At 50.9% G+C, this 25,687-nt stretch overlaps 1 protein-coding gene across 4 annotated transcripts in view; it reads right to left on the minus strand.

Annotated features, from left to right (window-relative positions):
* Nucleotides 1-2,496: 2,496 nt before the first annotated feature.
* EXTL3 (exostosin like glycosyltransferase 3) overlaps nucleotides 2,497-25,687 on the minus strand; it is a 97,356-nt gene continuing 74,165 nt past the window's right edge. For all 4 annotated transcript variants that reach the window (XM_065730496.1, XM_065730493.1, XM_065730495.1 and 1 more), the window contains 6 exons: nucleotides 25,351-25,474; nucleotides 19,065-21,634; nucleotides 6,089-6,216; nucleotides 4,030-4,174; nucleotides 3,465-3,593; nucleotides 2,497-2,778 (listed from right to left, as the gene is read on the minus strand). In XM_065730496.1, the coding sequence (XP_065586568.1) occupies nucleotides 2,569-2,778; nucleotides 3,465-3,593; nucleotides 4,030-4,174; nucleotides 6,089-6,216; nucleotides 19,065-21,212 (2,760 nt within the window). In that variant the 5' untranslated portion in view covers nucleotides 21,213-21,634; nucleotides 25,351-25,474 and the 3' untranslated portion in view covers nucleotides 2,497-2,568. The remainder of the gene's footprint in view (nucleotides 2,779-3,464; nucleotides 3,594-4,029; nucleotides 4,175-6,088; nucleotides 6,217-19,064; nucleotides 21,635-25,350; nucleotides 25,475-25,687) is intronic.

Below are 25,687 nucleotides of genomic sequence, written 5' to 3' on the forward strand. Positions count from 1 at the left end.
CAGGAGGAAAACATCCTGGCCACAGTGCCACGTTTGTTGTGCCATGGCCCTGTGCACATGAGCCCATTCCTCGAGCCCCACAGCTGTGATTTTTACTAGTAGGGCTGAGGGCTGCAGCTGAAAGCTCTTTGCCTTGATTAACATAAGGAATTATTCCCCCACTGTTTTCCTCCCTTACTGTCCTCAGGACTTGTTCCTCATCTTGCCCAGAGCCCATAGGGGTGGTGCCCCCTTCCCGACCCCAACCCTACTGAAAGACACTGCCATTCTGACTCATCCTTGTCCTCATCATCACATTGGCAGCCCAGCATAAGAGCTTAAAAAGTGAGAGCCCAGTCCGTGCCAAGCTCGTGGCCCTGCCCAGGGAAAGGCAGGGCAGGGAGGAGTTGGTTTTGGGGTGCCCCTGAACGGAGCAGCTGCACAATCCCATCCCGGTCCTGAGCCCTTTCTCACAGCCCCCAGCAAAGCACGGAGCCACACTCAAGTTAAACTCTCCATTTATTGGATCCTTTTACAAAAAACTCAACATATGAATATTGTGCTCGTGTTGAAGGAGTGTTCCTTTCGTCCTCCACTGCTCTTTGAGCCCCGTGCCCACGGGGCAGTTGGCACAGGGCAGGGCGGCACCAGCGGCGATGCTATTTACAGTGAGCGGGAGGGAAGCTCGCTGCGCACCCCGCTGCAGCCCCACCCCGGGATGAAGCAGCAGAAACATCCGAAAAGGGAAAAGGCCCTCGCCTGGGAAAGGTGCAGCCACCGAGGGGCCCTCACTGGGATGAACCCCACAGCCTGACCTGAGCTTCAGCGTTACCCCAGGACCGTCACGGACCCCACGGCAGAGACGCTGGTTGCGAGGATGGTGGGGACAGTGGCGAGGGCAGGGGCAGAAAGCTGGGGCATGAATCACAGCTCCGTACTCCAGAAGGGTTCTGGGGTGTGTGGGGGGAGACTGGGGGTGGGGAGAGAGGTGGCCCTGCAAGGGACCACGGCCCCCATCCCTCCTGCCACCAAATCCCTGTGGGGTTCAGCAAACAGGAGAACACCCTGCAACTCCATCCCACCCCGTGGCCACCCCATTGCAGCCATGGTGCCAGGCACCTCTGAAAAACCTGCGGTCCGGGCAAGGGCTGAGAGTGCCGAGAGCCTGTGAGAACAACATGGCCTGCCATCACGGTTTGTACCGGCCTCTAAACGACAAGCCACGATGGAAAGGGAAAGCCCACCCGGCCTTGGGACTCAGGGCCGATGTGGGTTTGGGTTTTGGGGTGCAGGAGGCTCAGCAAGAAACAGAGCTCGCAATGCAAACAGCAGCACAAACGCTTCACGCCATGTCCGTATCTTCTGAGCTCTGTATAATGCAGTCTGACCAAAACAAGACAGTTTCCACCCTGGCAATAAGCGGATGGAAGCGTGTGTCTGTTATATAAAGTGCAATCCACAGCTGCCCCCAGCCTGGCTGCCACCCGTGCTCTGGTTGTCTGTTTAAAGAGAATGACCCCTTCACGCCATTCCCAGCACCTGATGTTAAAACAAAAAGGAGAAACAACGCACAAAGAGAACCAGACACCTCGCTCCTCACTTCCCACCTTCAGTGGAGCTGCTGAAGGTACGTGCAAAGAGCAGAGCAGTGCATCCAGCACCTGCTTGGCAGGGAGGGGAACAGCTCCAAAGCCAGCTCCGTGACCACGATCACATTCCCCAGCTCCTTCAAAGGGAAGGTCTTTGTGGGATTAACCTCCAGCCCAGAGCCATGTGTGTGTGCAGGTGGGATGAGGGTTTAAGGCAGGTTCATGTGCCCCATGCATGCCACTGGCTCTGCTTGCAATGGGGATGAGGCAGCGTGGGACCCCAGCAATCACTGCTGCTTCACTCTGGCACTGCTTGGCTCAGAGGAGGATGCCCATCTCCCTTCGTCACCCACAGAAGCAGTAAATGACCTCGAGAGGACCAATACCCCACCTCCCATCCCAGCAACGCCAGCAGGCCAGCTAGGAGCACACGGGGCAGCTTGGTTTCCCTATGGCTGTGGCACAGGGCCTGCTGCCAGTGAGGACCCACTGGGACCAACCTCTTCCTCACTCACCCCTTCTGGGTGGGCCGAGCAGCACAGTGCTCCCGGGTGGATGGAAGCTGGAGCCCTCACTTGTGGCCATGAGGGGTGGGGAAGGGATGGGGCCAGCAGATACCTCTGCAGCCCAGCAGCTCCGAGCTGCCTCCTGTGTGGGTTGAGAGGGGAAAATGGGGGGGGTAGGGGGAAAAAAAAAAAGCCTCACGCGGCAAATCTAAAACACTTTCATTTTAAATAACAATAATTATAATTAAAAAGAATGGGCGCCCTTGGCTAGAAAAGGGGCAGGTCCACTAGCCAATGCACCATTCCTCAGTGTACGATCCTAGGGAGCATCTTTACAGAAGCGTGAGATCCACGACGTCCCCTGTGATCCACGGGAGGTGACGCGAGCCCATGGCAGGAAGCATCAAGCATCCAAGCCTGCCCAAGGAGCCCCTCTGCCCCACCCACCTCCAGATGGAGTTCGGAAGCCGGGGGTGCCCTGCTCCCTGCTGCTTTTAGATGAACTTGAAGCATTTTGTCTTGTCATGGGGCAGGCGGGTCTTGAAGAGGACTGAGTCCACACGGAACTGGGTGTAGAGCAGGGGCATGTACCCGTACACCTTGACAAAGAAATTGATGCACTTGTGCCGCTCGTGGAAGTGAGAGTCGTCGTGTGAAAGCGCCTGGGGGCAGCCAGGGCAGCGGAAAGTCCAGCGGGATGTCACCTGTGAAGGGAGGGACAGAGCCTTAGGAGGGGCACAGCGAGTGGCTCCTGCTGACTGTCCCATTGCTTAGGGTTTAAGAAGCTGTTAAGAAGACCTTGCAAATGAATTTGTTTCAGTGCTACAGAACCACAGGTGTATTTTCAGAATGAGTAAATTGTTGCATGCTTTAGGCACCCAGAGTGAGATGCTTTGAGGGGGTCGAGCTTCCAGGTGCTCAGCAGGTGTCTGCTGCCCGTGTTGGTCTGGATGTGGTCGTCCCACTGCAGTGCCCTCTGGTTTGGGACAGACTCCCCCAGATTGGGCACCGAGCTCCACAACGTCCCCTTTACAGCAGCTCCAGATGGGAACAGCAGCACGCAGAAGAGCACACCTGTCACATTTACAGCCCAGGCCCATCTCCGTGGCAGCCTGCCTGTGACAGCGAGACATATGTGGGGCTGCCAGGAGCACCCTGCCAGCAGCCATAAAGAGAAAGCTGATCCACAGCACAGCCCTCCGGAGATCACAGAATCATAGGGGTTGGAAGGGACCTCAAGAGATCATTGAGTCCAACCCTCTGCCAAAGCAGGTTCTCTACCCCAGGGATGCAGTGCAGGGAGGGCAGCAGCTGGATTTCCCTGTGTCAAGCAGCTTCCAGGCTGCACTCCACGCATCGCTGCACATTTAAGCCCTGCCTGCTGCCTTACCTTGATGGGGGGCTTCCTTGTGAGGTGTGAGACCAGGAAGTTCATGGCGATATCCTCGCAGTTGATGTACTCGTCCACCATGTCGCGGATGGCCTGTGGCATCACGTAGGAGTACAGGTAGGCGTAGTACTGGCAGGGAAAAAAACATTCTAACAATGCTCAAAGGGCCCCAGGCAGCGAGTGCTGCCCCAGCCCCCCCAGCTCCTGCTGCCTTTGCTGCTGCACAGTGCTTCCCCAGCAGCGGGTGGATTACATTCCCACCTTGCTCAGGACAACCCTGTAGGAAAAGAGCCCGTTGGTCTCTCAAGGCCTGCTTGCCATCTATTGATTCTCCCATACAGAGAAGCACGTGTCTGTTAGTGTTTCTGTTTGGAAGGAGCAAGGGAAAAGGAGCAGTGTGCTGCATTCTCCTCTCTAAAAATAAAAGCCCCCACAACCACGTGAGCTCCAGTGAGTCTGGGAAGGAAGAGAAAGCACCAGGCTGACTGGAGGAGCAGCTGTGGACTCCACAATCCTTATGGGTTCCTTCCATCTCGGGATGTTCTGTGGTTCTATGACATCTCACCTTATGGAAGAAGGCAGCACCGGTGAGCACCATGGAGAGCTCACAAGAGTAGTTGGAGTTGTAGAGCCAGGACTGATGGGGGATGTCCCACGCGTGGTAGCGCCCTGGGAAGCCCACGATGCGGTCCCTCGCCTCCCTCCAGACACTGCAAACAGAAACACAGAGGTTTTCCATCAGACAACAACCCGGGCAGCCCATCTGGAGGGGAGCACAGCTCTGGCTGATCCCTGCCATGCTCAGGGCAAGACAGTGCCCTCAACACCAATGCAGCAGCTCCCAGGGAAGGGCTGCACAAAAATATCAGTGTGCAAAAGGTGCCTGTATATGTAGGCTGTGTGGTGCCCCAGCACTGTCAGGAGGAGTGACCGAGTGACAAAGACAATATAAAGCTCCCTTTAGGAAGGCTGCAGAGATGGTAAAGATGGGGTCTCCAAGATGGAAGGCTCCACCACCTGCCCCTATTTACTGACACTGCAGTGGCCACCTGCCTACTTCCATCCCCACCTGCACCCAGCAGCCTCCCCAGCATCCTTCACCCCAACACACAAGCAGTCATCCCACAGGGAATTAATCCTGGTGTTCACATGTGAGCATGGGCTTGTTTAACATTCTGCTCTCGTCTGAAACTCGCTCTTCTGCGGAGAAATCCCACAGGAGAGCTACAACAGTGTCAGGAGTAATTAAGACTGACGTCAGTGCCAAATGTCTAACCTGGGAACTAAATCCATCTTCCACATCAGGCTTATGGCTTCCTTTGGATGCACTGGTACAGCTTCACTAATGCTCCCAGCTGCACCTCCACACTCAGTGAGTACAAGGAATGAGCCCCAGGAGGGAGCCTGGGTGGATGGTTTTTCCCTTCTCCCCAGACTCTCCATCAGGCAGCAGGTGGCCTTCTCCTATTTTCCTAGCATGCAGGGAGCTCCTGGTTCCTCCTCCCTTGGTCCCTTTCCTGCTGAGCTTCACAAGCAACAGCTGCAGGGCAACTGCGGGCTGCTGATGAGACAAAGTTCCGAGGGCTCTGAGCGTTCATTACACTTATTAACAGCAAACAGCAAAGATAGGTTTGTTGTTACATTCTCTGGTCAAATGAAGGAAACTCCAATATAACCTAGTAATGAGAACTGAGCAATTAACACTGCCCACAGCTTCCCTGGCACCACCCTCCCAGCGAACGTTTGCTTGCTGAGGGTTTCTGTCAACCCAATACGATTGTTTTGTAGAGCCACATCAGAAACCACTCACTCCCTTTCACTTCTCCCACATCCACATGAGTGTGATGTTTCCTTCCCAGCTCAACAACCAAACCCAGCACTCCTCCAGCACAGCATTTTGGCTGTGCTCCTTGGTAAGGTTTGCTCCTGGCCAATAATCTCCGTGCAAGGTGCTCCGGGGCCGATCAGCACAGCTTCAGACAGGCACTGCAGGTGAGCAAAGGCAAATGAAGACCAAAGAGAGGAAGAAAATGGCCAAGTCCAGATTAAGAGCCCACAGTGGGGCAAGGAAGGGAGCCAAGAGTCCCAAAGCCCACTGTCATCATTTAACAACCCATTTTTCTCAGTCCTCAGAGAAAGCACTTGGGTTCGCAGGCTTTTTGTGCCTTTCCATCTTCCTCTGGAGCAAGAGCCAACCCATCTGGGACGGAGGGGAGAGCTGCTACCTGCCTCCACCCCCTGTCAGCTGTTAGGGGCTCCTGGATTTGCAGTCAGCCCCACACCAGGCTGATGGGCTGCAGCCAAGCGAGGCTGAGCAGCAGCAGCCTGGGGAAACCTCCTGTATAACCTCTTTCTCTCTTGGGCTCATCATCACAGAAAGAGCCGAGGTTAAGACATGTGAGAATCAGGTTGCCTGGCCAACCTGGAATCAGCCCACCTGCCTGCAACTCATGAACACGTAACGAATTGAACAATTCATTAACGCGCGCTACTCCTCCAGGAAGCTGAACTGTGAAGCCATGGGAAGGGCAGTGCCCGTCCTCGGCCAGACGTTTTAACCACGACGGCCACACTGCACCTGAGCAGACCCTGGATGCAGAAATGCTGCCCCCGGTGGCACTCACCGGAACCCAAACATGATCTCATCGTGGCGAAGGTGCGCGTCGTCGTCGATGGACAGGATGGCTTCCGTCTCGATCTCGTCCCACGGCAGGAAGCGGTTGTTCAGGCTGTTCTTCTCCGTGCGGACAACCTGCCAGACAAACAACACTGCACTCAGGGAGTCTGTGTATGAGAGAGAGACATTCAGGGGCAGGGTGACGCGCTCCAGCTGCAGCACTGTGGCGGTCGTGCTTTGGCACTGCTTCGCAGCCCCTGAATGGTTTCTGAGCAGAGGGCACCAGCTCGCTGCAGCCTCCTACCTGCTGCCTGCCTTGAGGCCTGCCAGGAGCCAGACACCAGGTACCAGCTGCAAGTGCTGCCTTTGTGACACGGCTCTGCAATAACCAGCAGCAGCTGCCAAAGCAGCCCTTGTAGCACTGCTCCAGCTCCGACCGCACCGAATGGAGCTGTTTCACCAGACATCCCCTCCTCGTCCCTTGGATGTGACCCATTTGCAGTATCTCATCTGAGCACGTTGCAGCCCAGGCTCCCCACCGTGCTCAGTCCCTGCTCCCCTGGCTCTCTGCTGAACTATCAACTCTTGCTTTAAAAAATAGCGTCCAGCCCGGTGAAAAGAAGACATCACGGCAATAAAACTCCATTAAACAAGATTACATTTGATCACATAAAAAAGCCCACACTGAAACCATTAACGGCGGAAAATATTTGTACTGGGGATCTGCATGACAGCTGCTGTGATTAAACTCCCATGTAAAGCCAGCGTTAGGGCTTTCATCTGTCAGGAGCCACTGGGGGATGGAAAAATGGAATGCATTACAGCCTTCCATTGAAGAGCCATCAAAAGCATGGACACTACTGCAGGGAGGTGACAAACTGCAGCTCCACGCCGTGGAGGAGCTGGGTGGGGATGGCAGTGGGGAGAAGCACAGCAGAGCAGTTTGGGAGAGGCAGGAATCCAGAACCAGGAGATCTGGAGCACCTTGGTGCCTGCTGCCATGGGCAGGGGGCCCTCCCGCAGACTGCAGCCCACTGCAGGCCTGGCCTACACTCTGCAGCGTGGTGCAAACGTGGGTCTGAGGCCTTGCCCACAGCACCCTCCTGGATTCTGTGCCCAGGGCACTTTGCATCTCCAGGGCCAGACCTGTGCCGTGGCTGCCATTCACTCTCAAGGTAAGGACGGACCCCAGTGCTGCCATGGGGGCATTTTGGGAAGCTCTGCACATCCAAACAGCCAGTGCACTGCACAGAAAGTAGGTGTGCTCCTGCTGAACAAGGTGCTGCCTTTCAGTGGGGAGCACTTAAGATTAAAGCTGCTTGTAAATCAATAGATGCCAAGGAAACACCTGGTAAACCTTATTGACTGACTTGTTGTTTTCCTGTAACTCGCTGACCATGATGCAGCTCCTGCCAATTGAGAAAGTGAAGCGGATCCATCCTGAAACCTCTGAAATATTGGGGCCCCAGAGGGGACAAAAAGATCATTCCCTAAAGAGACACGTGCTGCAGAGGAGTCAAGTGCCCCAAGGCACCATGAGCACATTCAGATCATCACCTGATCCCCATCCCACTTTTGTTTGGCTGCTTTTGTAAACTCCCCTCGCCCCTGGGCAGCTGCTCCAAGGAAGCAGCCCGGGATCTGCAGGCAGTCAGCAGCTGAGAGATGATGATTCAGAAACAGGTTCAGCAGTGACCTTCACCCAATGGGATTCTAATAGCCAGGAGGACACCAAATCCATCAGTGAGCTGAAAGACACAAAGGTGTTCACCAAAGAGCCACCTTGCCCTGTAGGGAACAGAGAGCTCCCAGTGCTGATCAAGCACAGCACCAATGGCAGGACCTGCACGCAAACCCCAGCCCCTCCAGACTCTGATCCATCCCAGATTTTGTACCTCTGGCTGTCCTTATTTTGGTTAATTTTGGCTTTTCCTTAGGCCTTTGCCACCAGCAAAATGACCACGTGCAGCACCGTACAGAAACATTAGCATTACCCTCAGCTCTAAATCCCCCCGCACCCCCCAAGTTTGTAAACTATGAAAACAAAGTGCGAGGCATGCAACACTTCTCACCGTGCTGGGAACGCTTTTCCTTTCAGCAAATCGAGGTGATTCCGTTCCACAAGTTTCCTTCAGCTCCAAGAGCATAAAACCCCAAAATTCAATGCGGAGCTGTTCAGTACACCCATTTGCTGCTGGTGCTGTTTGCAGTCATGTTGGCCAAACAGATCTTAGGAACTTCAGAACTAAAGCAAAGCACAGATCGACGGCCTGCCCTGCAATGCTGCCCCAACCAGCACCAAGACTCTGCACTGGTTTTATATGTACATACAAAGATGCAGCAAAATCAATACCTTCCAGTAATCTCCTTGCTAGTGCCTGTACAGCACCATCCATCCCTCTTTCTTGGCAGTTGTTAGCAGGATCCAGAGAAGCAGGTCACTGGTTTGCAGGAAAAAGTGCCCTAACCCAACATCAGGCCCTCTGCCTCCCTGCTGCCCCAGGGGCCATGGCAAACCCTCACAAAGCATGTTTTGTCCCAGTGGTGACACGTGGGGACACAGACCCCTCCCAGGGACACAATGTTCCACTTCAAACACCGCCAGGGAGTGACAGAATCACCAAGGTTGGCCAGCACCTCCAAGGTCATCCAGTGCCACCAATATTCCCCCACTAACCATGTCCCTCAGTACCACATCTAAACGATTCCCAAACACCTCCAGGGTGGTGATTCCACCACTCCCCGGGCATGCAGGAGCCATGGGGAGCTGGCGAGGCCAGAACCTCACTGCAAAGAAAAAGACAAAAGCATCCCACAGGCTGAGGCTGACAAGGTAAGGAAAGCAATTACAAATCGTCACATTACGCCTGATAGAAAGCACTCTGTAAGCAGACTTTGGGAGATCCAAACTCCAGCAGAAGGGGAATAATGAGCAGTACTCAGGACCCCTTTGTCCTTACTGGCACTCCACTCCCAAGGGAAGGCTCGAGGACATCCCCCAGCACAGCACAGGACTGCAAGTGTCCCTGCCAGCCCCCGACTGGTTGTAATTCCAGGGCAAATTGCAGCTTTGCAATGTGTAAATACGGTGTTAAAGCACCTTCCAGCAACGCTGCCAAGCACCATAAGAGCTCAGCAGCCTGGTATTTTGTAAAGAAATAGATGCTCTTGTGATTGCCTTTAGGATAACTGATGTTTAACAAACTTTGGGCTCCCAGCTCCTCTGCAGTGCAGCAAAACAAAGCAGCTGCTCCTCCGCACCGGCTCCCGCTGACCTGCACGCTCCCCTGCCCTCCTGCTCCATTCAGTGCTATTCATCCCACTGCAGTGGGATGTTTCTTCAGTAGCCTTCATTATTTCTTTTTCTTTCTTCCTTCCCTTTAATCTTCTCTTGTAAAGATGGGTTTCAAAGTGACTGTTGTCCCCTTTCTCATCTATTAATTATCCTGCTGCTCCAGCCTCGGCGCTTTCTTCTTCATCTCCAGGCAGTCACACTCCCTCCATCCCACACCTGGCCAGGCTCCAGGAGCCAATGCTCCACTACCCCTCCTTTGGAGGAGTCTTCAAAATTGGCATGAAAAGGATTCAGAGACTTTACAAACTCATCTCCAGAGGTACGAGAGCTTCACCGGAAGGGTTTGGAGCTGCCAAGTTCTCCAGAGGCTGCACACCGTGCATGCAAACCAGCAAAACAGATGCATTTTTAAAATACACATAAATATCTCCCAGGAAGAGCAAGAACAAATGAACAACAACAGTAGATACTCCTTTTTAAAGCCGATGGAGCAAGAGGTGCAGCACTCATGCCATTGTGAAGCCGGCAAGGAGCAGCGGGCTGCCCATCACTGAGACCACTGAACTGTTGTCCCTCACTTTCCTGGGGGTACAGCTGATACTGCACTCTAAAGAAATTAAAGGAGATGAATTCAGCTTTTGAACATCCAAGAGATCGAACTAGTCACTTTTACTCCCCCAGTGTGTTTCTTGAAGATGCATTGGTTGTCTGATCAGATTTATCGACAATTATTTGTAATTATTCGGCTCCAAAGAATGTCCTCGGGATAACTGCTGCTTGTGATTGAGGCTTTCAAATAACTTATAAGTATTCTCCCCTGGTTTCACCTCGCTCCTTTCTCAGCTTTCTGAAGCTCCGATCTGTGCTTCACATTAAGAACTGCAGGGCATGGCAGACCCAGACTGCCACGGGTGCTCCTGGGATTGCAGGGTTAACAGGTCACTGTCCCGCGCTCAGACGAAGCCATGGATTTTCAAAGGTCAGTGCTATATAAAGGGAGCACTGCCCTTTCAGGCTCTGAGTGATGGAAACTAACAAAGCTCACCTAACGCCTGACAGCACAGCACCAATTAAGTGGGGAAACAACAGGTGAGGGTACGTCAGCTCCCAGATGTTGTAGGGATCACAGGGATGCTGGCACTGAGCTGTGCAGCACAGCAGTGCACAAGGTGGGGCTGCTATCAGCAGTCAGAGCTGCTGCACGCCAACAGCACACCAGGAGAGAGCCCAGAGCAGGGCTACCCTGTTCCTGCACCCCAACTGAAATGCAGACAAAGAAGAAAAGCCAACCAGCTCGCAAAGGAACCAAGTGGGAAACCCTGAGCTGATTTTGGTAAAAAATATTCCATGCTCCTGCCCTGCACTACATCACAGGTGTGCTAGGCTGGGTGAGAGTACAATCTCAGTATGCTTCCTTCCTTGGAAGAGCCACACAACAGCGAATGAAAAACACACAAACTGTAAAGCCTTGTCCTTATTAAAGCAGACCACAAACAAGCAAAACCCAAAACTTTCTACATATCCAAGTCCAGATCTGTCTCAGCTCTTCACTCTTAAGAAAACTCTGCCAGCTAGCTCACCTGCTCCTGCACTCATTGGAAAAGACACGTCGCCAGTCCCTTGGCCTGCACTGAGAAGTCTGGCAGCAAATGTCCTGAGAGCACAGGGCTGGATCTGAGAGAGGCTGTCACACTGCATCTGCAAGACAGAGAGCACGTGAGAAATCAGCATGGTGAGCTGGGAGCACCCTCGAGGGATCCTCCTCCTGCCAAGCCATCAGCTGCCACGCAGTACCAGCTCACCAGCACTGAAGGGAACATGGAAACAGCCACTGTAAGGATGCAGAAAGGCACAACGGAGAGCCAGAGCATCTCCAGTGGAAGGAGAATGTGCAGGAAACCCAAGGGGTGCTGTCCCAGAGGATTACTGGAAATACCTTTCTTCTGTTCACCAAGTGAGCAGTGCTTATCCCTCCACACTCTGCTCTTTGGCTGATAGCTCAGCTGCTTTAATTAACAGAGACTTTCTTCAGTGCAAATCCTCAGTGCTGTTGTGCAGCTACTCCTTCAGCACGTTCCTTCTCTTCCTACAAGCTATCTGTCAAGCAGGATTTCCATTACAACAGCATAAGAAAAAAAGCCCAGGAGAGCAGGTGCAATTATTTTCTGATTTGCTAAAATCTGTACGTCCCGCCAGCTCCAATACGCTCTGTTCAATGATGCTCGACGACGTCATTCAGCATTTAGAAGTGGCAGTGTCCCATCCTTGAAGGATTCTAATACAGACATTCATATCTGGGGCCTCAGAGCGAACACTCCATCTCAATTAATGGAGGAAGGAATGTGGACACACTACTCACAACTCAGGGAGCAGTTATTAGAAGGTTGGTGTATAAACTTGGTATATAAGCAAAGCCACGATGCCATCAGGTTACAGGTAGGTTGTATTTGATGAGGGGAGGACAGAGGATTTATTAATGCATACGTTGCTGGGAGCAGGAAGCACGAGGAGAGCTCAGTCACGCACCTCCACTTCTGGCTTGCAGGTCTGCTGCAGATGAGAAGTTATCTGGGGAGATTATAAAGATGAGATCTCACTGAGAAAGTTCGGATGGTTCCGGATGAAATGAAGACAGCTTTCTGCTGGCAAGCGTCCTCAAATCCATCCCCCAGAGATGAGAGCTCTTCTGTGTAATGCTGGAAGAAAAGAACTAGCAAATCCGTACCGTGATGCCTTCATCAGCATTTTTACCTCTCATTTTTCTCGGGAATGAATACAGCTCATAGACAAAAGCAATTTCCATCAGCTCAGATATGAGAGAGTAGAGTCAGGATATGACCCCGACTGTGGTCAAACAAAGAGGAGAGGAAGTTTCAGCAAACAGGCTGAGATGAACTCCACCTTGCTGATATGGCAGGGCCAGAGGAACCAAGCAGGGTGCTGCTGCCAGCCCCATGGTGTCTGAAGGTTTCCCCCTTGCTCATGTGCAGGGCTGGATGCTAATTTGCCAGGTGCATGCTACCGTGTGGATGAGCAGAGGGAGGGAGCAGCACCATCCCTTCTTCCCTGAACTTCAATCAAAGCATGAATGAAAATCAGCGGGGAACAAAGGCTATCACGAGGTTGTCACCTTCCTCTTTATAACCTCCTGACAGCCTTCCCAGTTGTCCCCTTGATGCCCTCATGCCCTGGGAGGTCTCCCCTGTTCCAGCAGACCAACATGACAGAGATCTCCTTTATCCCATCTATTCAATTACCAAAACTGTCCTGCAGTTGCCCTGAGAGCAGCAGTGGGGTGCACAGAGCCTGCAGGGTGTTGGTTGGAGGCTGCAACACCACGAGGCTGTCCCCTGCCCACATTTACGAGCTGTCATGTGTAAGAAACATCTGATTACACACACAATCATCTTCAGCAATGCATCCATTCCATGCTTGTCCTCCCTGATGCCCCAAAGCAGCTCCTTTCTCCTGGTTACCAACCCCATCCGCTGCATCCTAAAGCCAAGGGAATCCCAAGGCAGGCTGCTGTAACGTTTTGTCTATGGAAAGGATTACAAAACAGCATGCAGCACACAGGAGGACTAAGCACTGAGTTGAAGCAACAGCAGTGTTGTACTGCAAGGTTGTCTGAGTTAATATTCAGTGTGCAAATCCCTGAGAAGCCAGAGCTGCTTGTTACGTTATCAGCACACGGACACGCCTGGCTGCTCCCCTGCTTCAGCCCGGGAGGGACAAGCATCTGGGTTTTAGCAGCACAGGTAGACTAAGCAGCCAATTTGTTGCTGGGATATGGTGGAAGTACAGGGGGAGACAGCAAACTCCTGTCGATCCGAGCTCACCCTGCTCCTCAGCATCACGGGGAGCTCGGCAGGCAGCAGGTGGTGCTACACACCTGGCAGCAGCACGGACACAGCCAGCAACCGCACAGCTGCCGTGCAAGTGTGGGCACAGCAAGAGCCACAGCACGTCCCCAGCTGGAAGGGACCCGCAGGGATCACCAAGTCCAAGCCCTGGCTCTGCACAGTACCTCCCAAACCCTATGGCTGAGAGCGATGTCCCAGTGCTCCCTGAGCTCCGGCACTGGGGCCGTGCTCACTGCCCTGGGAGCTGTGCCATGCCCACTGCCCTCATTCCTCTCCCTGTGAACTGCCATGAGGAGCTGCAGGCTGCCATGACGTCGCCCCTCAGCCTCTTCTTGGCCAAAGGTGCTCCTCATCCATCTTGTGTTCTAGACCCTGCACAATCCTTGCAGCCTGGATGCAAAGCTCCCACAAAGCAAAAGGACCTGGCAGCATTTCCCCCCGGCTCCCGATTCACTGGGGCAACCCACAGGCCATCACAACCCTACAGGTCTGCAAGGCATCAATGCTTTGGGATTTGAATTCTACCAAAGATTATTCCTTCTTAAACAGGCTGCTAAATTGAATGAGCTTTCCCAGCCAGCCACCAAGCCAGCAGAAAAGGACATGACGCCATTGGGACGGGCTGCAGAGATCAAAGCTTGATGCTTATTCTGCAACAAAGCTCTAAGGAAAGGATTAGTCACTGCCGACAGCCACAGAAGCCTTGGCAGGGAACCCAGCCAAACTGCTCATAAATGCCTACCAGCACACACCACCTAACCCTGAGGAAAAGGAGAAAGCAATCTGCTGCAGGGCTTTTCCAGCCACGGCTCTGTCGCCGAAGGACCAGAAATGAAAGTCAGAGACTCAGGCTATGAGTTCTTACAACATGAGCAAAGGTTATGGAAATTCTGCTTCGGGATGAATAAGCTTTAGCCTATGGATTCATTGGTGCTCCATGCCAGCACCCCTCTGCAAAGGCTCCCAAAACAAAGCCAAAATCAGCCATTGCTGAGGCACCAGGAGAGCTGCTGCACCACCTCAGAACAGTCACATCACAACACACCTGGGTAACCCTGATCCAAAACCCCCTCCTAGCAACACCCCCAACTTCAGGTCGATACAAAACCTTGACTACCAGCTAACACAAGGACTAATCTCACTCATCTTCTGCCTCCAGCACACTCCATCTCCAGTGGAACTGGATGGTCTGAGTTCGCATGCACGTCACTGGTGGTCCCCAAGCTTTCAGATGTTGCCAGCTCTCCCAGCTACACATCCAAACCCACGGATATGAGAATGGGACTGTCAGTGCTGAGCTGAGAGCAAAGAAGGAAAAGAGGAATAAAGGGCCATGCTGCTTGGAAACCACTATGCATGGCAGACACTCTGCTGTAAGTGAGGCAGGAAGCACTGATCCTCATGAACTCTTCCATCTTCTGTCTTCTCAGGGGTAGGCTGCACTATGGCACGAAGCCCTTAGAGCCCAGAAGCCAGGGTTCCTCACCCTTGGGCTGAGAAACATTAAGAAACCTTCTTGTGAGCTAAGGACAGAACATAAAGTGCTAAAAATGCATCCCTGCTCGGTTTGAGAGACACACAGACCTGAAGATGCTGGAGTGGGATGGGTTGGGGTGCATAGATGGGGCCTAAGTCTTTTTGTTTGTTTGTTTAAACTTGAGATTAAAACCCAATTTAGGGCCCTACTGAGCTGAGCCGTCTCTTTCCCAGTCTACTCCAGGCACAATGAGAAATTCAAGGAGGAAAAGAGCATGCATTGAAGAGGGAAGGGAGGCTGAGCGCTCGATTGCTTCCCTGCCTCAGGCTGCAGTCCTGGGGGCTTTTAGGCAAGTTTCTGAAAGGGAAATGGAGAATTTAATTGCTGCATTAGAGGATCCGCGGCTGTTTTGAGTGCAAGCTGCTGCAGAGTGTAATCACCTTGCTGTCTGGGGCTCTGAGTGTTCTCTGCTCAACACCTGCAGCACTGGTAGCCTTCTGAAATACATATTAAGTATGTTAAAAGAAATTTTCTTCAGGTAACTCTGGCTGTCCAAACTCAACTCTTCACTTTAAGGTTTGAAGATTAAAATCAGACCAAAAACAAGAATGCTGAGTTCCTACCACAACCCACGTCCTGCTCAGAGCCACACAAAGACAGGCAGGAGGATTTAAGAGCTGCTAAAACCACGCACTGGTCTCATTAAGCATCAGGATCAGGCAGTCAGTCTTCAGCCCTGGAGAGGAAGCACACACACGTGCCCTGCAGCCAGCAAAACCAGCAACATCAGTGCTGGAGCAGAGTGCACCAAGGTCTGAATCTTCTCAAGTGCCCCTTTCTGCCATTTGTGTGGGCTGGAGGTGTGATTTACTCGGTGTCGTGCTCCATTTGTTTCCTTTAACTTGTATTCGTGTGAGTGAAAAAGCTGCCAGGAAACTGCAGCAACAAGGGAGGCTCTGCTGTCAGCACCTGGGTGCTGGTTAGAAGCCCTGAACGCGGAGAGGCTTAAAGGCAAGGCTGAAAGGGGAGGCTGAAGCCTCCATCCCACACCTGAACCAGGTCCCCTTCATGACTGAACGCACTTTGTCCTGCTGCTGGAAATCCTTCTGAGGTTTCATGTGTGCACACCATCTCACTCAAAGCCCAGTGCAGACTTTCCACCTGTTCAGAGCAGGGATTTAATGCAAAACCCTTTTCCCTCTTACCTCCCCCAGGAGCACAGCTCCCAGAAGAGGTGCGTGCCAGCAGCTTCAGCACTGCTGTCCCACCACGCAGAAGAAAAAGGGTGGGTTTTCATTCCTTGAGGATATCGTGACTGTGGTGGATGCTGCAGACATCTCGAGGTTACACAGCACGACGTCACCGCGGTGTCACTGCTGCCATGAGGAACAAGCAGGGCTGAGCTGTGTGCATGGCCGTGGTGATGCTCTGCAGCTTCTTCTGTTTGCCCAGGTTCTCCTCGTGAAGTGCTACAGATGCAAACACTTGCAGAAAGGAAGCTTTTAAACCTGCTCAAACAGAACACTCACTTGGAACCTTTGTTGTTTGTTGGTTTTTTTTTGCTGCGGTGCTGTTTAACGTGAGATGGGAACAATCTGCATAGCACAAAGGCACTTCACATTCAAGGGTTATCTACCTACATCTGCTCCAAGGGCAACCTTGAACACACACGTCTTTATATTAAATTATATTTGCACCCTGTCACTTCAAGCCCAGCACAGAGCCAGGACTCTTTAATCGCAGGCTGCTGTGCAGCTGAGGAACCTTACCCAGTAACTGATGCCATCAGAAGAAATCTATTCCTAAATAAAAGATAAACTAAAGAGAATAGGTATAGTCTGTGGCCCTGATAATCTCATTGTCCACGAATGAGTTAGAGATCTAACACAGCTCCAAGTGCTGCTCTTCCCAGCCCAGAAGGGAAACCATACAATGGTGAATCTTTACACCAAAGCACAACCAAGCACTCCCAAGCATCAGCCAAGCCTGCTGCCAGAGCCAAACAGCAGCAGTGCTTTGAGGGGCTCTTCCAGCCCAGGATGTGATCCACACATGGCTTCATCTCGTTACACTGCTATCAGCCTCCATCACCTTGGCTGCAGGTGCTGTGCTCTGGGACTGTGGTCAGGTGGTGCCTGCAGCCACCTCCATAGCCATGGGGCACCGAATCTGCCCTCAGACACATCTCTTCCCCGCCAAGTTTCCCCTGAACAGCTCTGCACTTTGCAATGAAACCTTGCACCCAGAAATCTCTGGTGCGTGTTTGTTACACAAGGACACAGCACTGCTTGCACATCTGAGAGAACTGGCTATTCCCTATCAAAAGACACTTTTTCCTTGCAATGAAACGAAAGGCACAGCTCTGCAGCTGCTTTCAGCATCAGCAGCCTGGTCTGTGGGACGTGTCCCTGCGCAGGAGTTGGGGCTGGGTGGGCTCTAAGCCCCCTGCCAACCCAAACCACCCTGTGATTTATGGCCCTACGACACCAGTACAGGCTCCCAGTGTGATGGAAGCAGCGTCTGGAGGTGGACATGCATGTTAGTGAGATGGATGTCTGGAGGCTGCAAAGGGTTACGGCTCAGAAGAGGACCCAGAAAAAGTGCCATTTGGAAAACTGGAGAAAAACCACACCTGTCATCACAGCAATATGCTCTTTCTATAAGGACCTGAGCGAAGCTTGCTGTGCTCCAGCCAAGTCCCAGATCTTGGCAACAAACACGCAGTTACCGTCCAAAACCCCAAAATAGACATTTTTGGAGACATCTCCTTCTCTTGAGCCAAACGGTGCTGAACCATCCCTGGCTGCACTCAAGCCCAAGCACACAGCCACTCCGTGTGTCACAGACCCCAGAAATCAAGGGGACGCCGACACAGTACATGTACAAAGAGAGCTCAGGAAAAGAGAAAGAAGCATTAATGTCCATCACCAAACATTTTTCTTGCACAAATAACACCCATTAGCTCCTCCAAAGAGAACAATCCCCACGCTGCAGCTCTGAAGGGACACACCGTTTTTAAGCAGGCACAACACAAAGATTGTACAGAATTCATGCATTTAACAGGACTAATGTGAAAGATTACTTTGCAATTATCCAAGCAATTTTCTCTCCTCATTGTCCCCAGACCATACGGGTTTTTAAATGTGAGCAGAAGGATTTATTCATCGCAATAATAATAAAACAAAATATGAAATCAATGAATCTCTTTGCATGAGGCGTAAAGCTCATGCCACTATTAAGCTCAGCAGCATCCTGTCACATAAAACACATTCAGTTTGTGTACTTAAATACCATCTTCCCCTTTTATTTCTCCCTTCCTTCATTCGTAACACATTATCCTTCCATTTGTCCTCTAAACACGACTGGATTCAAACAACACAGTGTTGCCTCTCGTTAGAAGCTTTATGCTTGTGCTCTGAGTGCAGTTGGACATCTAGATTTAATACTGACCAATAACAGTGCTGAAAGTTACGCTGAGATAACAGAGAAGTCCTAAAATAAACAAATTAATATGAATTTGGGGAAGAGGAATTTCTTCAAAGTAACAGCACCAATATGCAAGTGACTAATTGGGCACCAGAAGGGACATCGGTCTTTTGAAGCTGTTGCTTTTCATTGTGGCTGGGAAAGAAATCAGCCCACAGCTGTCCCAAACCCACTGCAGCCCCTGGAGCATGGTCATGCTGGCCTTGGCTTACATGTTCCCCCATCTCTTATAATATGAATTGATAGATGTCTTTTGAGGCCCTTACACCCTGCACAGCACGGCTTCAGTGGGTCCCCTCTCTTGTTTTCATGAAAGATTTATCAGGGAAAGCAGAGCAGCAGTCCCTGTTTAACTATTTATAAGGTGCCACCTGTCCTCACAGTGCGATACTTAAATGCCTAAGCAAAGATTTTCAATACAAAGGAATCTCTGAGATTCCTATCAGGCTCCATACACACAATTACTGCTTCAAGAGCACTACACACCTGGCACCTGCAAAGATGCCCAGACTTTCACCATTCTGACTCCTACCTATCAGCTCCCGAATTTGACAAGCAGAAGGGCTGCAGATTGATTTCCCATGACACCAGTTCATTTTGCCCGAGTTTTAAACCGTCATTTGGAGAAGTCAAGCCAAAGCATTCTCATGCAAACAGCTAACGTGCCAGATGAGTCATGCCTTTCATCTCCCTGTTTTTCTCCATGGATAGAGGCCAGATCAGGTACAGACATCTACAAGGCTGTGAGGTGAACACTGTCCCAGATGACTAAGCCACACTGACATGCTTCAGAGCAGCCACAGCCAACCTCAACTCACATCCCCACCAGGAAGCAAGACCATAATACCAACATCTTTCTTACCATGATCGGGACACCAATGTCTGGCCATAAGAGATCCTCAGAGGGAAGCTTGGGAGAGTTCCACACTACCACAACTTTATTTAAGTATGGGAGACCATTGAGCCTTTCTAGGGAGTTCATCAACACTTCCTCCCGCTCGTAAGTTAGCATCACCACTGTGAACTGCTCCCGGGGGACATTGCCACCCAAAGCAGCCTGGAACTCCTTCCCGGAGCCGCCTGCTCCTCCACCTATTGGTCGAAATCCAGTCCCAGACCCTAAAAACTTTGCTTCCGATGGCAAAACAGGGTCAAAGGGAGTATAGGGAAAGAGGTGGAAAGGCCCAGGAGCGGAATTCCAATTCCTGTAGATGTCCATTGCAGTGAGGGTGAAGTTGCGGAGATATTTGGGAGATGCATAGGGTGGTTCTGTTTCCACAGGCCCCAAGTCCAGGTCACCGTTGTCTGCCATGTTGGGGTCTGTACCAGCAGCTTTGCCAGAGCGGTGAGGAATCTCCACTGCGGTTTCTTCTCGGATAGGAGCAGCCGGGATTTGGATTCGAGTCCTTATGATTGCTAAGACTGTGCTGAACACGTTATCAGAGGTGGAGAAGTAGGTCTCCCACAAGAAGCGGCCCTGCCTCCTCATGGCAAGGAGATCATTGTCAGAAATGCTTCTCAGAAGAAAGTGCACTTCTGTGATACGTGGCTTTGGTATGATTAAGGCTGCCTCGTTCCACCGGATCACGTCATTGTAGGGTAGCTGGACTTGCTCTCCAAGTACCACTGGGATGGCTCCAACTTCCAGAGCCTCAAACAGTCTCATGGCACACCCAGCGGAGATCACTAACCGGGTGTCCCCGGGGGTGATTATCAGTGCAAAAGTAGATAGCTTCAGTAGCTCTAGTCTGTCGTCCCTTTCTCCACACAGAGCCCACTCAGTGGGCAGACTCGCCTTGGGCTGGTTCTTACACGTGAACTCCACCAAAACGAAGTCCAACTTGCTGTCCTGAACAGCCTTCAGGGTGGTGATAATGCGATCGTCGTAGTCAGCTGGGGCGTTGCCTTCTATCTCCTCTTCAAAAGAGCGAACTTCTTGCAAGCTAGATCTGAGAGACTCGATCTTCTCCCCCTGAAAACTAAACAGATATTTACGCTTGACTGGCACCTGGGGTGGGATTTCTAGGAAGTTGGGTTCAGACATAGCATGGACCAGAGGCGATACCACAATGTCAAACCCTGGTCGATACTGCACGTCGTAAAATGTAGACTGGGCAAGCATGGCACGCCCCGTGCTGATGTTGTAAAGAAAGTTCTGAGTTTCCGATTTCCTTGACAAATTGATGATGAGATGGTTATGTCCATCAGTTCTCCAGTATGGCAAAGAGTGCAACTGTTGCTCTAGTTCAGTAGGTTTTGGCATTACGGGCTCTTGCATTTCCCCCACTAAAATTATATACACACAAGCAATATTTGCATTCTCAGTAACATAAACATTAGTTCTGACAGTCGCCTCAAAGGCTTGTTTAATTAAAGGGTCTAAGGAACTACCAAAAGGGTAATCGTCACTGTTGTAGACAAAGACTGGAAAGCCAGATGTCAGCGGGCACCTCGAGTAGTCGAAACAATTGTGCAGCCTGCAGTTCCGATTGGATTTTGGCAGGGGGAAGGTCACATCGTCTTTGTCTGGCAGCAGCCGGATTGGCAAGGAGAGCTTTGGCTGGTTCTGAGCCATCAGTTCTTTGTAGGAATGCTCGGTCTGGCTGATGACATTCTTCAGCTGCAGCAGGTCCTGCTTGGCATTCTCGATGCTCTTCTTGCAAGCCTCAATCTTCAAGTTGAGCTTGGCAATCTCACTGTTGAGCTCTTGCCGCTTGGCCTCCAGCTGCAGCAGCTCCTCGCTGACCGACTCACGGATGCGGCACAGGTCTTGCACGTGCTTCACCTCACACAGCTCATTGCCCGTCCGAGGGCCGAAGATGCGCTTGCCGGCATCATCTGCGTCGTCGATGGTTGTCAGGTAGTAGTGCCCAATAAGGGGAAAAAAGACAAGGATGACAAAGAGGATGAAACTCAGCCAGGTAAGTCGGATCCGACTGGACCACCTCAACAACCACGGCTGGCCTCCGTTCCCCACTCCCCCATTCCGCAACATCGTATATCCAGTCATGAGTTCAAAAGTCACCGCGTGCCCAGTCACGTTGGATCAGTAGCCATAACCAAAAGAGTTTGTATAGCAAGTCTCCACAAGGAAACGTTACTGTGCCTGCTTAACGAGAGGCCAATAGAACGGGAATTTCATCTTGTTGTGATGATGGCTCCTCGGCTGGCCTTGACCTTGCCCACTCTCTGCCCACCCGTGGTCTGCAGGTCACTTGCTGTAAGTGTCACAGCACTGTCATGGCAATTGAACAACTCCACCAGCAGAGGAAAAGCGTAATGGGGTCAAGGCAATCTCTATCGCTGCTCTTGACATCTTGCATTATCATCCAATGAATATGCAGAGGCACCAGCCATTGTGGAGAACGAGCCAGAAGAGACTCGTACCAACGTCGGGCTCATCGCTGCCGTGCGGCTGGTGCTCCGCTGTTCCTACAAGAGAACAATCGCATATTCAGACAACGCAAACAAAACGACCCCGTAGTGACCTGAGACACTGCTAGATTTTAAAACCAGCTGTCCTCTCTACAAAAAAGCAACCTTAGTGCATGTTTAGCACCTCCAGGGCTAACAGCAGTAAACCTGAGAAAGCGATGGGAGTCATTAGATCTGGACACGTGGCCTTCCCTGAGCACTCTGCTTTTCATCAGGGTTGCATGCTTCAGTGGCCAGAGCAGAAAACCCCAGCTCCTGGATCTGGTTTCCTGTTTCACCCACTGTCTTCCCTTGGAGGAGCTGCCTAAAATCTGCTAGTCCCTGTCCCCTTATGTACTGAGTGGGGATATTAACGTACCCCTGCTCTCTTTGCCCCCCTTTTAATGGTATGTTGTGATTCTGGGACACGGCAGCGCTGTGAATTCACGCTGCATAACTGAGCGTAATCACTGTTGTTCTGGTCTAATGACCAAAGCTGATAAGGAATTTTTAGACAAATTGTTTTGCTTTCCTTTCCTGCAAGAAAATTTTGATTTGTTGCAACAGAAAGTTTAAAATCATGAGCTCAGTGTTGGCTGTTACATCTGTGCAGGCTCACTGCACATGGGAGAGAACTCCTGTCCAAAACTGGAAAAAGGTGTCTGTCTACAGTGCCCATCTGTGGCACTGAACTAGCAGCAAGGGCATAAAGCCCACCATGGCCTTAGAACATAGGGATGTGACAAATTCAGCACTCGGCCAGATGCACATGCTGCTACAAGAAACTGCCTTTTAATTAGCATCATTCAAGGTGCCCACGTTTCTGGGATATTCTCTCACATATGAGACTTCCCACATCACCGATGAATACAGTGCTGGGCACAGTGTCAATTCCTGCACAGCCTCACGAGAAGCTCATTCATTTCCGCTTCCATTTTTAATTATAGGAAAGTCACCCACACTGGTGATGGTCATTTTTCACTAAACCTGCTTCACACTCCTCTCATTTACTCAATCAGAATCGGCAGAAAGGAGAGGAAGCAAAATCCAGCTACAAGAGGGCCAAATCAAAACAGAAGCTGTCCTTAAAGGAGCAGAGAAGGAATAACTTTCAGCGTAGTACACAAACATGTAGGAAAAAATGAAGAGAACATCTGATTTTAACCAGGAAAAATTGTAAGTAAAGGGACTGACAGTGCACAGCTCCTAGGTCTGCTTCTGTTGGTTGGCTATTTGTTGGTGGTAACGTAATGCTGTACACTGCTAAGTAAAAAATCCACCCCCAAAACGGACCTGCAACTGGGAGACGCACAGCAGTTAAAAATTAAAGCAGCTTTTAAATTCATAACATTGCCTGGCAAACGACTCTGGTGTAAATCTCAGAAAGCCAGGAGGATAAAAGGGCTAAAAAGTCAGGAAAAGGCAAAATCAGCTTTCTCAGACCTTGGCAGCGCAGTCGGTTTGGGCAGATGGGGGCAGCTTGGGCTCTCTTGGCAGAACATTTTAATGCTCTTTCTCTGTGCAGCAGCCTCCATTTGCCTGGGCTGAGAGGGGCTGGTGATGAATGTAAATCCCCAGCTCTTCTGCACGAGGCTGTCAGTCAGACACAGGAAGCCCTGGCAGTAGCAGCACGCTTGCATCGTACCGCTGAGACCGCTGCTACACAACAGAAGGGTTTTAGCATGCACCAGTGTACAAAGCAGCTGACTGACTGAAGGCAAAAAAAAGAAAAGCTTTTAAAGCCATATTTTATTTTTATGCTCTCCCCAGGAAGGGAAGCTCATGCTGGTCCTGTCCGTGTGTGCACATTCAGTCGGTCCCTGCAATTTCAGCACTGTCTCAAAGGGGCTGCAAAGACCCTGAAACTGCACGCAGTTGTCTGCAAACAGTTGGCCAGGAGGTGAGAGTGGCTCTATTAATGCTTCTAAGAGAAACACCGAAGCTCATTGGAATACATGCAGAGCTAAGGAACAGCCCAACTGCAAGGTGTGTGTGGGAAAACGAGTTCTGCTGTTCCTTCTTTGGGGGTGTCACTGGGGTGAACATGGTCAAATCCTGCAAGGTGCTGAGACGATGCAGAAACAAAGGAACACAAATGTGACCAGAAAAAGGTAGAGGAGGTTTGTGCACGTGCTACTTCTGACTGGCTGCAGAAAAGTGCAGCCCCACTGGCAGTAAAGACAGCCCCAAAGACCATCAGGTTACACTGCATCTAAACCTTGCTCCATTTTAGCAGCTCTGCCTATTTACGAGCTCCAAACAGCAAAGAAGTGGCAAAGTGGACTCCCTAAAATGGCAACTGGTGTCCTTGGAAAGCTAAATCCAGGCCATCGCCCCACACATGATCCTCTGCAGCTGTTCTGCCACCTAATCCTTCCAGTGGCTCCTCTGCTCCTGCTCCTTCAGTAGGCACAGTACAAACTTTATCCTCCTGTCCTAAAACTGAGGGCTGTGAATTAAAGCAGTCTGTGTGCTCAGAAACCTGAAGCTGACAAATGAACTCTGCCACTAGCTCAGAAAAGACCACACAGGAGAGAGCGAAGGAGGCTGTGGAGGGATGTGAAATGCAACATGCATGGCTTGGGATCACTTAGAAGTATTGACAAGCAGGATGAAATAGTGTTGGCGATAAAGAAATGCTTTCAGACACTCTTTCTGACTGTTCTTCATTGCTAAGACTTTTTTTCCTCATCAACTAGATAGAGCCTGAGGTTGTAACACTCTCCTTTTAATTTTTTTTTAAGTCCTAATAATGAAGTAAAACCCCAATTTGCTGTTTTACCAAGGGAGAAGAACTCCAGCACTTTATTTAATAGGAATAAGCTGCCCTGGTAAGAAAGACTGCTGATTTCCATATTTCCCAAAAAGAAGTTTGGGAGGTGAAACGTATCAGTTGCTGGGCTGTCCCACCCAAGCACTATTTAGTCCCGACCAAGTCCACCAGTGAGAAACTCCTTCTGACATTTTAGCACAACGTTGCTGCCTGATAGACCTACTTACATACACACAAAAAAGAGGCAAAGAAGAGCTCTTGGGAAATCAGAAGCTCAATAATTACCACAGCCTCTTCCCAAATGCCAATCTGACCGACTTCTCTGGCACAAAGTAGTTGCATGCTGCAGTTCCTTCTCCCACAGCACAGGGATGCAAAACTAAATTGCTGTTCATGCATGCTGCCACATCTTTGTTCAAATCAGGGATATTTTCCCAGCTTTTACCCCAGTGGGTGTTTTCCATGCCAATGTAGTTACAGGAACATTTGGGGTTCTCCTGCTTTTTGCATTTTGAGCAGACAGAGCCAGGCTGGGTGCTAGTGAAGTCACTGTCCTCATGGCTCTGCAAGTGTTCAGTAACAAAAGCCCCTCTGCAGTCACATGGACATTCCTGTCCCTCCTTGCTTGTCCCTCCCTCTGGCCATCTCTCCATATAATATGAAATGTTGTCCCCCTCTTGGAATATCTGAGAAGACTCACAGTTCTCCAGAGCATACCTAGAGGTAGATCACCACGCAGAGTATGGTGACACAGGTGCATCAGACTGCAACAACCAACCCAGGAGGAAATCAGGGATCCAACACCTGTTAAATCAGTGTTTCCAGACCCTCTGTGTGCACCTCTACCCATCTTCAGTCTCCTCCTGTCCCAGCTGATGAGCCTGCAGAGTTATCATTGCAATGCCATCACCAGAAACACACCCTGTGCTGGGGCTGTCTTTGAGGATGAATCTCTACCCACCTCTGTCATGCAGACTCCCTCCTGATGAACTGTGACAGTCAGGGTCCCGTGTTTGTGGCTTCTTTGCTTCTCTCTCCTGCCTTGAACAGACAGCTCCTATTGCCAAGTCTCCTTTTCACCAGCACTAAAAATGAAATCAAATAAAAATCAAGTTATTTTTTAAAGCAGTACAAAGGGTAAACCATTATCTTTCTGCTAAAGCAAGAAGATACAGCATATGGCCACCCTCCTTTCTTGGAAACAAGAAAGAGTGCTTCCAGTGAAACAGAGAAGAAATGAACACGAAACAGCCCTCCAGCAGTGATAACTTTCAACTTCCTAATTCTCATAAAGAATA

Source organism: Cyrtonyx montezumae, unplaced genomic scaffold (genome assembly GCF_038088225.1).
Source record: "Cyrtonyx montezumae isolate F1298 unplaced genomic scaffold, pur_monq_1.0 scaffold_13, whole genome shotgun sequence".
Lineage (NCBI taxonomy): Eukaryota > Metazoa > Chordata > Aves > Galliformes > Odontophoridae > Cyrtonyx > Cyrtonyx montezumae.